The sequence below is a fragment of the Gymnoscopelus braueri genome (assembly GCF_963280865.1).
Source record: "Gymnoscopelus braueri genome assembly, chromosome: 19".
Lineage (NCBI taxonomy): Eukaryota > Metazoa > Chordata > Actinopteri > Myctophiformes > Myctophidae > Gymnoscopelus > Gymnoscopelus braueri.
In genome coordinates, this window is record NC_137621.1 from 37,215,625 (window position 1) to 37,232,406 (window position 16,782).

Below are 16,782 nucleotides of genomic sequence, written 5' to 3' on the forward strand. Positions count from 1 at the left end.
GAATCATATGGGTGACATTTGTTTTGTTTATACTGTAGTATGGAAGGTTTACAATAAAGCCATACAGTAGAGTGTAGCTTGCAGCAACAAAGCATTTCAAATGTTCTGTCACTGTTCTACCTTGTTTTTATGGCCCCTGAAGGGCTCATCTCTAACCAAACATAGGGCTATGGTTTCTTTTACAGTATCTCAGTAAAAGCCAAGTTGCATTTCCATATCAAGGCTCAAATCTAGACAACACTGATTTGTTTCCCTAAAGACAACAATTAAAGGGTCCTTACACACCAGGAGCATCTTTTTGTGTGATTCATTTGGCTGTTTTTCTTCTTCCCAAACCGCTGTGTACATTCACATAGAAAGCGAATATTATAAGGTGATAAAGCAACACAATTGTTATTCGGAACGAGGCTGATTTTTCTACCAGTATGGATAAGGCGTCAACATTATGAATGATTTAATGCAAAATATTTGCTGATCCATTTTCATATTGTTTATTATGAAATAATATTGAATCAACTGTCTACAGGTTTTCTCAATCTACTCATCAATGAAGGTGACATTTCCCAATGCAAAGCTTTGATGGTTATTGGTTAAGCTTTATTAAGTGGAGGAGACTCTGGGATCCATTGTTAAGCCTGAATCATCATTAACCATTGATGACAGCACTCCTCAGATCTGTGTAGAGAGACTGAACACATCAGCAGGAGAGAGCTAATCCACTACAGCGCTAGTAAAGCATCCTTTACTCATACACACACATGAATGCACATTCCCATACAATCCTCAAACCCTCAGACTTGCATATACATGCAGCCTACATACTCGCACACAAACACACAGAGTCCCCATCCCAGTCACAAGACAAACTCAAACAGAAAGGAGGACGTACGTACGCACACCCACTCTCACACACAGAGGTATAGTTTGTATAGTTTCAATGTACAGATTTTTTTGGGTGGATATTATACTGTTTAGAGTGATGATAGGTTCTTGGTTTACCTACGATCCACGATGACTATTTCTATGCATTACCTCGTGTTTACCTTACTGTAAATCGCTTCGGATTAAGAGCGTCTGCTAAATGCCTTAATTGTAAATTGTAACTGCAGTAGAGAGGATTAAAGTGAGGGTGTGTTTGATTAGCCTGGTAAACCCTCCCTCCGGAAATCTCATTTCTATTTGATTCCAGGAGTGAGTCTGGCCTGATCGCCCATTCTGCAATATTGGCTGTGGGCTGGAGTTGGGCGGGAGTAATACCATTGACTGACAACCCCTTCAGCCAATGATCGTTTTTCCCCTTCAGCCAATCAGCAGTTCACCAGTCTAATGTGACGCAACGGGACTTTTGAGACGGCCATGCCCAAAATGGGTTGCCTTATTCGGATACATGGGTGTCACTGCCCGCCCCTACCGGTTCTCTAAAAAAAAAATTTAAATAGGCTCTGTCATGATTAATTGACCACATATATGAAGTTAAACAACTAAATTCTATCCAAACGATATCTTATAAGTAAATTCCGTGCCTCAAAATAGAAGTTAGAGAGCTTTTTGAAGTAAAAAAATAGCGGAGAATATAGCGGACAGAAAAGATGGCTGCCGTTCGTGTTTTGTCGGCTGCATTCAGGCTGCAGTCGGTGCCATTCGGGCTCACTCGAACTCGCCACCTGATTGGCCAACTGTCGCTGTCAATCACAGAACGATGTGCGACGACGCTGATAGGCTCGGTTAGTTGGTAATTCTACTAGAAACCCCCACAATGGGCAATCAGGCCAGACTCACTCCTGGAATCAAATAGAAATGAGATTTCCGGAGGGAGGGTTTACCAGGCTAGTGTTTGATGACACTCTCCTCTTTGTACTGTGTGGAGCATATCCTGTCTCAACTTACACTCTTCTCTTTTATCCCTCCCTCTCGTCCCCCTTTCCCCTGCTCTACTCTAATCTCTCTCTCCTCCCATCATCAAAAGTACACATGCAAACACACACACACACACACACACGAAGAGCTACAAGAAACCTAGAAATGTATGCGCAGATTGTACATGCGTGCACGCACACACAAAAGACTTGCTGCACAGTGCTTGAGTGCTAATCCACTTTTAAACTCAAAAGTTTCTCTTTTTTATATAATATACAGTATTACACAGCCTTGGTTGAGGTATTAGGTGTGGGTCTTATGGTGCTTAGTATTGTGTTACTCTTAACCCATTAAGACCTACAAATGCCTTCTAAATCAGGAGTTCTCACACTTTCGAGATTTTTCAAAAATGGCAGATGTACAAGCTTGCAGTGCAGCACAAAGTGAGCTTGTACATCTGCTATTTTTGAATAGCCAACGCAAAAATCTAAAATGACACAGATGCTTTCCCGGTTCTAATGGGTTAAATGAAATGTATTCAGTTATATTTACTGTAATCTTGACATGGGTAAGTGTCATCATTGAGTATAAATGTGGGTGTGCAAGGTTGTGTTTGTGTGCATGCAACACTGAGGGTCAGATTAACAGCCTTTTGTGCCTTGTTTCACACGCATTCTTCGCCTACGAACATGCATGTTAATTATCAAACAGGTGCACCAGTGGTGCAAATTGTGCTTCTCTCCGTTATGAATATACACATCTCTAAAGAGCAGGTGTAAAATGGCTCAGGTACACTTTAACTCATTGCCTGCCATGGACGAGTTAACTCGTCGAATTCTGCTATGGCTCAGCCTGCCAACGACGGGTTTGGATGAGTTTTGAAAAAAAAAAAACAGAACAGAGATAATGCGATCCGTAGATTTATTGCTCCATTCACTTCCTGGTTAATTTATTACTTAAAAATCCTGCATCTCGGTTCCTGTGTACTTTTTGTTTTGTGTGATGTTTTTTTTAGCCGAAACATGCTATTTTTAACGGCGCATAACAAGCTAATGGGAGGTCGTGATGACATTTTTTGCGGAAGCACAGTGAAACCCTCTGTGATTAGCAACCATCAGGGGATTGATCATACACTCTGGCAGTTAAAAAGTCAAAATATAATGGGGAGCATTCGCACAGATTAAAATATTCAGAATGAATATGTAGCCTATGAAAACAATTACATTTCTGACAACACTCAACTTGATTGTTGCAGAAGTGAGTTGTGAGTATAAGCACTAGCCAATTTAACGACGTACAGTACACCTCCACTACACCACTGGCTGTAGCCCAACTCATCCAACGTTTCTACAGAGGCACACTGTTTATTCTTTGTTTGCTCTATCAGTGCCCACTGGGCTGTGTTGTGGACATAAACACATGGCAATATTATTTAGGTTACTATATTTACATTGCAATTAATTTGTCACTTAGAAATTCCAATTATATTAAACAAATGGGCTATCAAATCAAATCATTAAAAAAAACAGTCCTCCTCAATGCCGCAGTCTCAGTGAAGAGATGGATGGAGGGACAGAGAGCCTCTTCCATCCATCCATCCATCAATCCTGGCCCCAGGATATTGCACAAAGCCACATGCGTTTTTAAAGGTACTTTCACCATTTTATGTTACTTACCATACTGTTTTTTTTTTATCGAGAAAAAAAAGTCAATAAAACTAAAAGTACATATTGTCTGAGCTTTTTTAGTTGGGAGCACCCATGCTACCAAGAATTAAAGTTCATTTTGAGCCCTCTCTCCCCCTGAGACATATTTTTAAATGGTAATGTCAACTTTCCAGTTGCATGCATTCCTGCATTCTCTCTCCATCTGCATGAGAAGAAAATACCAGACCAACCAGATGTACCACTCTGCGTGAGTGTGTGTATTAATATTTCCCTCTATTCTCTCTCTATTTATATATTTTAAATCCATTGTTCACAACTGTAATAATCTAGATGGAGTTAAAGTCTCCATACCAACTATACATTTGCTGCATAATAGTTTATTTTATAGTCTCATTATGCAGTATTGAGCTCCAGTGTAATAGCTCTTTCATTCTGATTTATTCCATCAGAAGTAAATCCTTTGCTACAGGCTTCCCAGCAGCAACATTCCACTTCCAGAGCTACATGCAAATGAACTCCGTTTCATCTGTATTCATGCAGGAGTGGGTCTCCACCACAGCAAACCACACCACCGCAATTCAGATAGCAGTATAAAACACTAAAAGTCAGAATGAATGTTCTATCATGAGAAAGATTCCAGTTACAATGGCTTCCTGTTGCGGTGTCCAGCAATTTGCCGAAAAAACAAAACCAAATTAGGATGACAGCTGATGTTGTGGCAGAAGTCACACCAAGCTACTACAGCCAGACATTAACCACCAGCCAGATCTGTCTACTGCCAAGTTCAACAGACCATCCAACATAAGAGACTTTTTCTTTGGGCTGATAAACCAATAAATGTGACTGGTATTTTGGAATCCACCAGCACCTCTACAGCTAGTGGATGAAAAAGTCTGACAACTTCCTGTGCTTTCCAGACCATTGCAACATACAGTAGGAACCACAAGGCGAACAGTGGATCTTTACAGTTTAACAGAGATTTGGGGGGTAGGGGGTGGGGGCTTTGCATTCGGCTCAGATCCAAATCAGGCCGTGACTAATGGTCCATTCCAGCCAATGGTTCTTTCAGCTGTCTGAGATACTAAGATATCAGGAGACCACCCCATTACACACTGGTAATGGGCTGAGCCCGGAAAATGGGAGTGAAAAGAGAGAGAATTAGGGCTGAAAATGGTACTCTGTTAGGTGTGTGTGTGAGTGTGAGTGTGAGAGAGTGGTGTGTGTGTGTGTGTGTGTGTGTGTGTGTGTGTGTGTGTGTGTGTGTGTGTGTGTGTGTGTGTGTGTGTGTGTGTGTGTGTGTGTGTGTGTGTGTGTGTGTGCACGTGCGTGTGCGTGTGTCAAATACAGAGAGAGAGGGATGGAGGGCAGAAAGACAAAGAGGTACACATAAAAACAAAGGCACAGACAGAGTGAAAGATTTATAGACAAGAGAAAGTTAGAGAGAGAAAGAGAGAGTGAGCAATTTGTACAGCCAAGAAGGAGAGCCAAGGAGTGGTGAAAACGGATGGTCACCGTATATTGTGTAATATATGGGACCGTCTGAGTCGTATATTATGGAATATATAGACCAACTCACTGGTAGTGCAGGTAGGTGCAGGGTCCACACTGAGATGTGCACAAGTTGAGAAAAATATAACTCACTTTGGAGAAGTACCTTATTCTATGCAAGTTGTATTTTTCAATTATTGTGTTTATATTTTATATTATATAAATTATATTTGATCCTGGAAATAGTTTTTCATAAATGTGTGTGATCTGCTCTGGCCTCTCAAAATAATTTGCTCCCACATATTACCAAAAATATGTTTTGCCCAATTTATAAATATTTTAAGCATATGAGATGAGTGTATTCTGCAGTATGGGACAGCGAGAGGAGAGGAGAGGAGAGGAGACTTACTGCCTGGGGCTTGGTCATCTGGGTCATCTGGGAACAGATCATCTAAAGTCTCTCTACTGGAGTCAGAGTCCTTCTCCTCCTGAGGAGAGATGTGGAGAGGAAGAGGCAGAGATTATAGTTTGACAATAATTGATGTATGAATGCTCAGTGTCTCTCAGAGGAGGACATGTCCTCATCATATATAAACTTGCGTGGGCATCTGTTCTTGTGTTTTATTATCTGATGGTATATCACACTGGTTCTCCCCAGGTTCCCTAGCAAAATGGTTGATAGTTAGAAACCAAATGGACCCTTAACAACATGAACCATAGCATCACTATTCTGGGGTGAACATTCAGCAAAAAATAGAAGATCGACTACTTCGGCGAAGAGATTTGGGGTAGAGCGAAATATTAGCTTACGTAGTATAGAAACCTGTGGCACCCGGTCAACTAAGTACATAGGGTTTAAGTGGTTAATGGTCTGTAACTCAGAGTGTACAAATGTACCAAGCGTTGAAATTAAAAAGGTTAACCACTTGAACCCCAGCAACCATATTCATTCTGGGGGAAACATTAGCCAAAGAGAAGAGATCTGGTGTAGATGGAAAAAAGTGGTCCAAGTACATAGCCAACTCAGGTCCAGTTTACTATGTCTAGAGGGTTTAAGTGATTAAGTGATTAAATATCACTTCATTTCAGTTAGGGCATGCACACACACACCCACCCATCCACACAAACACCCCCAGTACTCATGCTACATGGTGTGTGGTTAACTCACAGAGGGCGACAGGTCCTCGTCGTATTTCTTGAGCTGGTTCATGAACTCCAGGTGTTTCTTCTCCTCCTCCAGCTGGGCGACACTCTGCTCGCTCTTCTGCAGCTTCTGCTGGGTCCCTGCCAGCTCGTCTCTCAGCCACTGGTTCTCCTGACACAGCCTCCTCACCTGGGCACGGAGCTTCTGCTTCTCCGACTCCACCGAGCTCAGGTGGCCCGACAAAGCCATCATCACCTGGGGGGAAGGGCCACAGAATAGAACACCATGTTACAGGACAATCAGGTGTAAGGTTGAATGTCCTACACACTCTGAGTATAGGTTACTGCCGTCAGGTAGGAGGTACGGGACCCATGCGTTCAACTACAATAGGTACAAGTACTCCTTTGTCCCTATGTCAATTACACTCCTCAATGATGTCCTTGCGGTGGGCAGACGGCGGGGCAGAACGTTTTGAGATGTGCTAAGGTGTTGGTCTTATTGCGCAATATGCTGGATGAGGTGGTTATTATTATTTATTATTATTATGGAGGGTGATGACTAGGAAAAAACGGATTGTACATGTCACTGTGTGCTTATGTTTTGTTTTTGTCTTTGTCTTGTACTGTATGGTATTTGCTGCTGGTCTGTGTGTCCAAGACAAATTTCTCCCACGGGAGACAAAATAAAGTAACCTTGAACACATATCCTGTGTGTGTGTGTGTGTGTGTGTGTGTGTGCGTGCGTGCGTGCGTGCGTGCGTGCGTGCGTGCGTGCGTGCGTGCGTGCGTGCGTGCGTGAGAGAGAGAGTAGGAAGAAGAGCCATTGTTTCGTGTGTATAATGCTGGGCTCACAACTAAAGGATAATCGGGGTGATTTTGGCTCAGTTTGGAGGCCCCCCAAAACTATCGCGAGGGGCGTTCCCCATTCTAACCTGATCGGGAGCGATTATCTGGCAGGGATTATCTATCCTATAGTGTTCAAGTTTCAAAGATCTAATCTTAAGCCTTCCGATTTGCTCACAGATAATGGGAGCCGCCCCGGTACTTTTCAAATATGTTGACATTTATGTGGCTGCTGTCTGAGTGGGACGACAGGAGTGGCACGCGACCAACACTAACTACAAGGAGACAGACATTCCGAGAAATAGCGGACATTTGACACGGCGACCGGCCGACACCACCTGTGGTGCGTTGAACAGCTGAGGTGTGTCCATATGTAGCAAGAACATGACTGTGATAAGTCTTGTCCTCCCAGACATATCAGAAACATTTGTCCGTGGCCACCACAAGTTTCACCACAACGGGCTTGTTTGCATCCGATTCCGCATGTGATCTTTCTGATCTTTTTCCGGCAAGCCTGAGAATCTTAATAAATTCCTGTAGTGTGATGATGCATGTACCGTGCATGTTTAACATAATCTTATAAGATTATACTGTAGTGTGTTATGCAATCAAAGTTTAAAACTCCTGCAGATTGAGCCCAGATAGAGCAAGAACCTGCATATTTTCTACATGATTCTTCCCATGATTCATAAACATGAACCACTGAATTGAAAAATCACTTACATTTAACAGATTATTTATTTCTGTTATATTGGTCTATACTGTGGAAGAGAGAGAACAGAAAATCGAGGGTGGAGCGAGAGAGCAGAAAGTGAGGATGTTGTTCTGAGAGATGCATCTAAGTTGCTGCAGGGCCATTATTTTCCATTGCATTCACGTAACGCCCTTTTCAGTATTTGAACAAAATGACCAACAATAGTAGAGTAAATGAGCTACTGAGCCTTAAGGGTCGTTCACACTGTGGCTACAACAATAACAATAACTATATCGTTCACCATTGTATTTGTTATAGATGCGGTGTGGACTCTGCCTTACACGTGAATGTTTTTTTTGTAATATTATTTGTAAAGTTTCTCTCTATCATGAAATATGATGCAATATGATTCCTAGTCAACAGATTGTGTACACTTTGATACCCAATCTGAAACACACACACACACACACACACACACACACACACACACACACACACACAATTCACATCACTGAAGGTAAAAAACAGATCCACGGTCACCTGTGCCTCGCTCAGGCCGAGCTCCAGCATCTCCATGGACTTGCGGATCATGTGGGACTTCTCCTCCACCAGCACCCCCTCCTCGTCCTGTTTGAGGCATCGCAGCGTTCCCAGCAGGCCGTCCAGGATGGAGTGGTGCTCCTGCTTCAGGGCCTCCAGACCCTGGATCACCTGCTTGGTCCTGCAGATGATCTCATCCTGAGATAGCTTCTCTGTGGACTCCTCTTCCTCCTTCACGCACACCATGCTGGACATGTCCTCACGCATCCTGCAGAAGAACCAACACACAATCCCATGATTTCAAGTTGGTTAAAGGTTAAAATATTTACTGAAAATATTAACTGATAAAAGATTTTTTTTAAATGAACTGCAAACTCCTTAGTGTTAATGTAACTCACAGAGTGTACAAATGGACCCTTACAGGTCCATTTGGTTACCTTCTGTACACTCTCAGACAAATAGATTTTCTACACTCAAATGTCTTGTACGTATATGGCACTGTCTAAGGCAACTCAATGTTAATCCATCAACAGAGTACTGCCGACACAATACATGGACATATTACAGGACTCAATACAGGACATAAAATAGACCTGCTGTATGTGGCACACAAAACACTGTGTAGAACAAATTTGTTCTGGCAACAGAAACCTTATTGTATGCTAAACATCTGTATCAACTGCTATGCAACAACACTGCGTGGTTGAACATATGAATAGAATTCATAACCTACGTTTCCTCAGTTTTGTATGCACATGGAGAGTGCAAGGGAAGGGAGGTATGCTTCATAAACACATCCATCCATCACCAAGTCAATTTTAAATTCTGCAAGCCAATCTCGAACCATCCTATGTATTATTCATTTGTGCGTGTTTCTGGCCTTTTCTCAGTCTCTTGGCCACTACCACTGCAGACACCAATGTCAAATCTACTGGTGAACAAGCTTTTCCAACTCCCAGTGGGGGTTCAGCCCTCTTTTGATCAATATGCTGCACTGAGTGAGTGTGTGAGAGCATGAGAGAGCATGAGGGCATGAGCATTAAGTAAAGATTGCTGACTGAAGGACATTTGGTAGGCTTAAACACCAGCTAACACTCAGCCAAACACTGGTAATTTATTTGACTATGGATCAGAAACTTCTCCGTTCTGCTACTTTGTCAGTTAACCATGATCCGTCATTTGTATCAGGTCCTATTCTATTCTAAGAATGGCAAGCAGGGCCCGGACCGCTAGCCTTGCGGTCCGGGCAGCTAGGCTGCAATGCGGGTTCAAGTCCCGATCCCGACGACCTTTGCAGCTTCACTCCCCGTCTCTCTCTCCCCATTTCCTGTCAATCGACTATATACTATCAATAAAGGCAGAAAAAGACAAAAATAATCATGATAATAAAGCAGACTAAGCACTCCACCAGACACTTATTTGTTAATAATCCATCATATTGAGATCCTATTCTTTTTAAAAAGACAGAATACTCTATTCTAGCACATTAGTCTACTCTACCTGGTATTTTGTATGTAACCAACCATCATTTGAAGGAACTATTTTATTATAAAATAAAATGGTGTAAGTAGTACAAATTAGCTGCAGGCAGCCACTAGCGGCCTGTAGACAAGAAGGTTAATTTCATTCCTTGCTTATCAAAAAAACACAATTCCGCAGGCAGGAGTATTTAACCCATTTTAGGCCGGATGCAACATGTGCCTGTTAAGAGGCGAGTGAAAGAGACACCTTGATGTAACTGCACAGATATGTTCAAAGGAAAACCGCAGACTTTGAGACTGCAGCCTGACTGACAGCTTAATCACAAATCTGAGGTTAGTGGGCTGTGTGGGTTGTGAAGATAAGGTCAAAGACTGAAAGGAAATGCTAAAGTAATTGTATGTACATCCTACATGTGGTTTCTCACTGGTTTGGCTTGGGACAAAAAAAACATACGTTCTCTGTTAATACAATATACCTAATAATGTGCATTAAGTGCATTAGGTTTTATATTGTAAAACTATATTATTATTAAGAACATTGTGAAAGGACTATCAGATCAGTGTCTCCTGGTTGTGGTGGTTACACATACCACATACTGCAGGCACACATCTAGCAACAATGTCATGGGTCTGAATCCTGCCCATGACCTGTGCCACATCTCATCCCATTCCTAAAACTTCCCACCTTCTGATCTAGGTGGTATACAAGCTCAAATATCCTATATTTGTACAAGAACAAGCTTTGTTGGTGAAGCATGCGCAAGTCATTAGAACAAAACATACTTTAATTCTTTATGTCATTACAAATTGTCACCTCCACATCAGGTTCATGTCTGCACTTCCCTGACTGTTTCCAAACTGTAAATACGTATATGTATACACCTTCTCTCTCCGTTCTGGCTTTATTTACCTTGTAACCAATTAATTACACATGTAAAAGGATTAGGACTGAGCGGCTCAGCAGTATATGTAGCGAGCAGTCTAATAAATCCAGGAGAACTCATCAGACAAATTACACAGCACTTCCCTGAAGCCCAGTGATTTAAAGACCCACCACAGCATAAAGTAATTCTGAAAGTGAAAGTACAGGGTATCTGCAACAACTATGAATAAAAAAACTAAAGTTTGACTAGCGTTCCTTTGTGCATTAACGGTGACATCCAGGGTTCACATGTACTGTAGCGCTTTCCCTCATCTCCGCTGTACTTGTATCCAATAAAGCATAAATGCCTTTATATAAACCTCTTCCAAAATTTGTCCTTGAGGTTGCTATGAGACAAAGTTGTTGGGCAAACCCGCCTCTGCCCTCCCGTAAGACGAGTTGCTATGATACCAGGTGAGTGAAAACAAAGCATCATGTCTCGATTCGCCTTGGATTTCACATTTCAGTTCCAGCGTGGAGCTGTTGGGTTCAAGTTGCAATAACAATTGCAGAAGAATGCCCATTGTAGCAGAAGCAGAGGAAGAGCAAGCTTCGCTCATGTGACTCTGAAATCAGCCTCTGGCCGATCATGTGACAGCAGAGCAGAGATAGGCTAGATTGGGGAGAATGCAGGAAATAATCTCCATGTGCTGGAGAGGAATGAAAACAGCAGCTCTGGGATGAGACGCGGCCAAGTATCGTTGGGATGTTATTTGTATCATGGGAGGAAACTGACTTTGCCCAGTAGACAAATGTTTTAGTGTTCTGGATTCAAGAAGCTGACAAACTCACTAGCCGAAATGTTTCAATTTGACTGGTATTTGAGCTACTTTCCCACTGGTACCACAGATTTGTTTATTGCACTCAGAACTCATTCAACTGATTTTCAACAAAAACATAAAAACATTCCAAGGAAAACACCAGGGGAAGCATCAGGTAATCCAAAATAAGTTACGTGTTTGCTATGCTAATTTAATAACAAACAATTAAATAAAGCTCAGTAGCTCCATCATGTTTCTATATTCAGCTCTGAATCTAGCACAAGGCCCATTGGACTGTGAAGAATTTCCCCAACAGCCAAAAGCACACACACACAAAGCACAACATACAGTATAACACTGCTGTTGGTGTAAAAGAGAAATGAAAGTGACAACACAGGCCTTCTCATTTCTGCTGTGTTCTCCACTTGCAATGTATTATTTTTGTCTTTCAGACGACTCCCGGAAAATAAAGTCCTACAGATAAATGTGGAGGGGGAAGTATTTCTGATATTATCGTTTGAAATGTAAATAGATGGTTTGAAGTCCAGCCTTGGGGATGAAAATATTTTTCATACAAAGCAGAACCCCCAGGAGTTTAAGTTCATGTGGTTATGGGGATACAAAGAGGGTGTGTGTGTGTGTGTGTGTGTGTGTGTGTGTGTGTGTGTGTGTGTGTGTGTGTGTGTGTGTGTGTGTGTGTGTGTGTGTGTGTGTGTGTGTGTGTGTGTGTTCAATGTGCATATTTATGAACAAGTGCATCTCTGGGTGTTGTTTCTGGATGTCTCCCACATGTCGCTAAACAGTGGTTGGAGGCAAATGGTATGCTGCTTAAACTTCTTGCACCACTTCTTGCACTCATATACTGTATATACGGTATGTACAGCAGCGAGAGACATGCATGTAAAAACTGTGTGCTAATAGAGAAGCCTTTGAAACATTTAATAGTCACTCTCATATATCCTTGTTTAAACTTTTGATGTCTATTAGTTTTTAGCCTGAAGATCTGTCTTTAGATCTGAAACTAGAAGTTGTGGATTATGGGTCAGCTAAGTGCAATGATGCATATGGGATGAAGAGTGAAAAAAATTACAGCAAAAGAGGAATAGCAACTGCTTGCTCTGGGCTTCATGCTTGAGGACTAGATAGGTAATGGGTTAAATCAGTAAGTCAGTGATGTGTAAGAACATGGTCATAAACCATCTGCTGTGATTCAGAGCAGGTGACTGGGAAAGTCTAATATAATGAATGGGCTGATTCCAGCTACACTCCAAGTGAAATTCATCTGCTATATATTTTGTAATATTATAAAAAAGATCCCAGTGGCTGACACACACATAATCACCAGCACATACTGTATCAGATCTCTGGCTTCCTTTAAAACAGGCCTGAAAATCCACCTTTCAGGAGGCCAAAGGGGGAGGTAATTATCACTTCTCCTTAAAAAAGGTGCCCCCCCCCCTATTTACCCTCTTTTTTCTACTCTGTACGTATAGTGTTTTATATTTATGATTATATTGTATTTATGCTATGTTGATGAATTGAATATAGGACCTCAATGGAAACAACAAGTCCACTGGACTTTTTTGTGTGATCCTTTTAGACTAAGTTTATGATTGTACTCGTGCTGTATTTCTGTTTAACAAAATATTCAATCAATCCCTTAGTCTAAAGACTAAATCATCTTGTTAATTTAACTGAGTGTACAAATGAAAATCATATTTGTACACTCTCAGTTACAATATTTACAAATGGATAAATTACAAAGTAGTACTGGATGATATGAATAAAAAGTGATGCCACAATATTTATGGATCAAGTGTCAATATTCAATATGTATAGATAGACAATTGTGGCCTTTTGTTTCAACTTGTGACACAACTAAACCATGGACATCAATACCTAAATTGACTGAAATCAGACTGCTGAAAAACAAAAATCTATATTTTGATTTGATAATTAAACACAGCCAGTACTCGTTGCCTCTCCCAACCGTCTTATTTTCTGTCTCTCACCTCTATATCGTTGAGAAATAAAGCACAACTGACCCTGACAAGCTCACAGTTACAACGCATCACAGCTTGATATGCTAAGTGCTTAAATGTGAGTGTACTTACTGATGGTGATCAGTGAAACAGTTAACAAAAGGCATGAGCCATGACCATGCACAGGAAGTGAGAAATATGATTGGTATTAATGAGGAACAGACTGACCACTCTGTCTGTCTGACAGCATGAGCTACACAGCAATGTGGATCTGTGTTTCGCAACCAGTGTATGGACTATGGAGACACAAAAGTGAGTCAGGAAATATTCTGACTTGGTCACACAGACAAAGGAATTTAACAGAGAGGAATATTTGATGTTATTTTAAAGCATACATTTCTGAAAATTACAATGAAGAGTGAAAGTGAGGTCCAGCACAGGATGATGTGGTCGTAAACACATAATTAGTTGACCCAGGGTGCCGGAATACAGTATGTGCAGATCTCACTTTCCATGTGGTCCTGGCATATGGATTTTTTCCCCCTGTGAAGTGTCTGCGCTATGTGTTTTTTGCACCTTATGTCTAATCATGCACATACCTGCCACTATGACCAATGTGTTACCACTTTCGCACCTTAAGCTTACCCTCATGTAAATACTGTATCTGCTAGTATTATGCTATACTGTGTATATATTTATATGTTCTCTTTGACAGGCTTATTTTAATGTTAGATTTTGTTCTCCCTAGCCTCCCTGCCGCCTCGGCCCCTCCTTTCTCTTCTCCCAAGAACAAAAATGATGGAGCTTACGCAAAACAACTTTCACCCATTTTTTTTACACCTGTAAACTACTGATGTGACAATAAAGTTGCTTCTGATTCTGATCAGGGTATTTAAAATCCTCAGTGTGAAATCCCTTTGGGATCACAAGAGTAACATTTTACTGTTACTGTACAATTTTTAAGTTATTTCCACACTCCGTGTTATCAGTATCACTCACATTACACAGAGTTTCTAGCACACATATGTGCAAGAAAAGAAGAGTGGTTCTCCTGAACCCAACATATCCCTGTTGGCTTGGGATCTAAAGGATCCCACCCGGGGCCATCCTCCAGGGTCTTCCCTCTCAGCTTTCCTAACGTCTGTCACAATAGACACAGAATACAAACCGGAGGAGACTGCCCCCTCTTCTGTTATTTTATTTTAAAGACATAGTTAAATAAATAGAATAATTTACTGCATGATATTTCAAAATATGGCTCGCACGCCAGAATAGGTTGGAGGGCTTTAAAGCTGGTGGGCCCTTCTCACATGAGAAGAGCAATAAGCATTCATGAGTGAGAGCCCAGGGCAAGGGATTAATGTTATCTGTTAGGGTCCAGTAATGAAAACCTTTAGCTTTAAGAGTTTGTCTGAGACAGCGGCAGTATTGTTCCCCGTCTGCATCCCTAAAGCTCAGTGATATTTACAAAATACAATAACCTGGGGAAAATACACAATTTTACTTTCAAAATATTGTCTAAGATGCTACATTTTAGATATAGAATATTTACTTGTTTATTAACTGTTTTAAGTTCATATTAGCTAGCTTTTCATGGTTTTTGAATTTTTTGTCATAAAAAGGTAGAGGGCAGTGAGGCAGTCCACTCTATTTCATATTCTTAGTCCTGCTAGATGAGCTCTAAAGGTGCATTCAGATTTGAATTCTGTCCACAAATTGTATTCACATATCGCATCTAAACAAGATGTCATGTCACATTAATCACAATGTAGTCCTATGTGGCAGCAGCAATGCAGTTTTTTGGGGAAAAGACGTCCAAATGCAAGCTATTTGTCACTGTCAGCCAGTGAAATGCTTGTATTCCTTCCAAGCTTTCTTGTTGAACAGAATGTACTGTAAAACGTAAATGCAATGCTTGTACCATCTATTCCTGTCTCACACCTGACTGCAAACCAGCCTGCTTGGTGTTTATGCAGCCGTTAGTAGGCAAAAACAATATGTTTCTGGTGGGTGGCCTGATAGCCAAATGGTTAGGGCTAGGGTTAAAATGCCCTGATCAGCGAGTCCCTGTTCAATTCCGGGCCAATCGGACCATTTGTCACTATGAAATCAAGGTTTGAAAATGGCCCAAAAATATTTTCTATTGGCCGAATGTGCAAATTTGCAGGATAGAGTTCAACAAACGTGAATTTCTTAAATTTGTCATTTGTAGAGTTTTCAATTAAAAAATGTGTATGGATAAAGCAACTCATTTCTGTAAAGGTTAATGCCTTCAGGGTGGTAGTGACGGTCAGTTGGTCCATCCAACACTAAACGACTTAATAGGCAGATTGCTGGATGAACCCTCCTGATTTTGGTGACACCATGGCCTTTTCTCTAGCACTACCCTTTGGCCAGAAACTTTGGTTTGGTGTAATAAGCAGCACTGTCTCTACAAGCTTTTAGATCTGAATTTGATCCTAAACCAGGACATTAAGTTGAGAGACAGAGGTCTTACACGCTACAGTGGGTGCATCAATGGTTGCATCCTTGGTCTTGGGCGGAGAAAGAGCTTTACAATAATAGTAATAGAGGTTGGGAATGTTGCTTTGAGACTTCATTCTCACCTCTTCACTCATTGCAAACTGCATTACAATTTCAAATTTTAGAAATGCCCCCATCACTTCTTTGGCAGTATAGAGTAGACAGTTTTATTTCATGAATTTGATTCCAGTCTAATTGTTCAGCCCTACCATGGTGAGGATAGATTCTTCAGAATATCTAGATGTGATGATAAATGTACTGGTCTTCTGAAAATCTTCAGTGTGAGAAGGCGATTATATATAGCCACTACAGTATAACAAGTCTTGCCAACTAATCTCATTCTCATTGTCGCAGGTTATCGCCTTCCAACGGACTCTCTCCTAGCCAACTCAAACTGTAATTGTAGAGGACATTTCATACACTGGCAAATTCACTGCTTCACAAGAACCACAAAAATACATACAAGTCTACCTACTGTACCAGCCGAACCCTAGTAAACTCTCACTGTGCCTTCAAGTTTGGCCAGTTGAGGCACTTTTGCAGGTAAACATCCTTTTGGGCTTTGGCCCCTGTGCCCCGCCCTTACTACTGCTAGATCATGTAGGTGATAATATAGCCTATAAGATTACTGCAAAAGAAAGGGGACCCCTGGTGGCTCAAGGCTTAGCCTACCAGATGGGCACAGACATAATTACAATGATCAGTTTAAATAACAATCACAAGTTTAAATATGTCTTACGATCTGTGTATATACAGGTACAATCTCCGCTGTCTCCCTCTACAATGCTATGATAGCAGAAATTCCTAAAAGAAAATATTTTATTATTCTCAATTTCTGTCTTAAGGACAGTGAACTATTCGTATTCGTATAAAAAAATGAT

General features: G+C 41.2%; 1 protein-coding gene across 5 annotated transcripts in view; it reads right to left on the reverse strand.

The window, feature by feature from the left end:
• The window catches only part of klc1a (kinesin light chain 1a), a 52,756-nt gene that overhangs the window by 32,492 nt on the left and 3,482 nt on the right, over positions 1–16,782 (reverse strand). For all 5 annotated transcript variants that reach the window (XR_013932158.1, XM_080414718.1, XM_080414719.1 and 2 more), the window contains exons 2-4: positions 8,233–8,500; positions 6,181–6,411; positions 5,422–5,500 (exon numbers count right to left, since the gene is read on the reverse strand). Coding sequence is in view for 4 of the 5 variants with exons in the window: in XM_080414718.1 (XP_080270844.1) it covers positions 5,422–5,500; positions 6,181–6,411; positions 8,233–8,499 (577 nt within the window). In the remaining variant the exon portion in view is untranslated. The remainder of the gene's footprint in view (positions 1–5,421; positions 5,501–6,180; positions 6,412–8,232; positions 8,501–16,782) is intronic.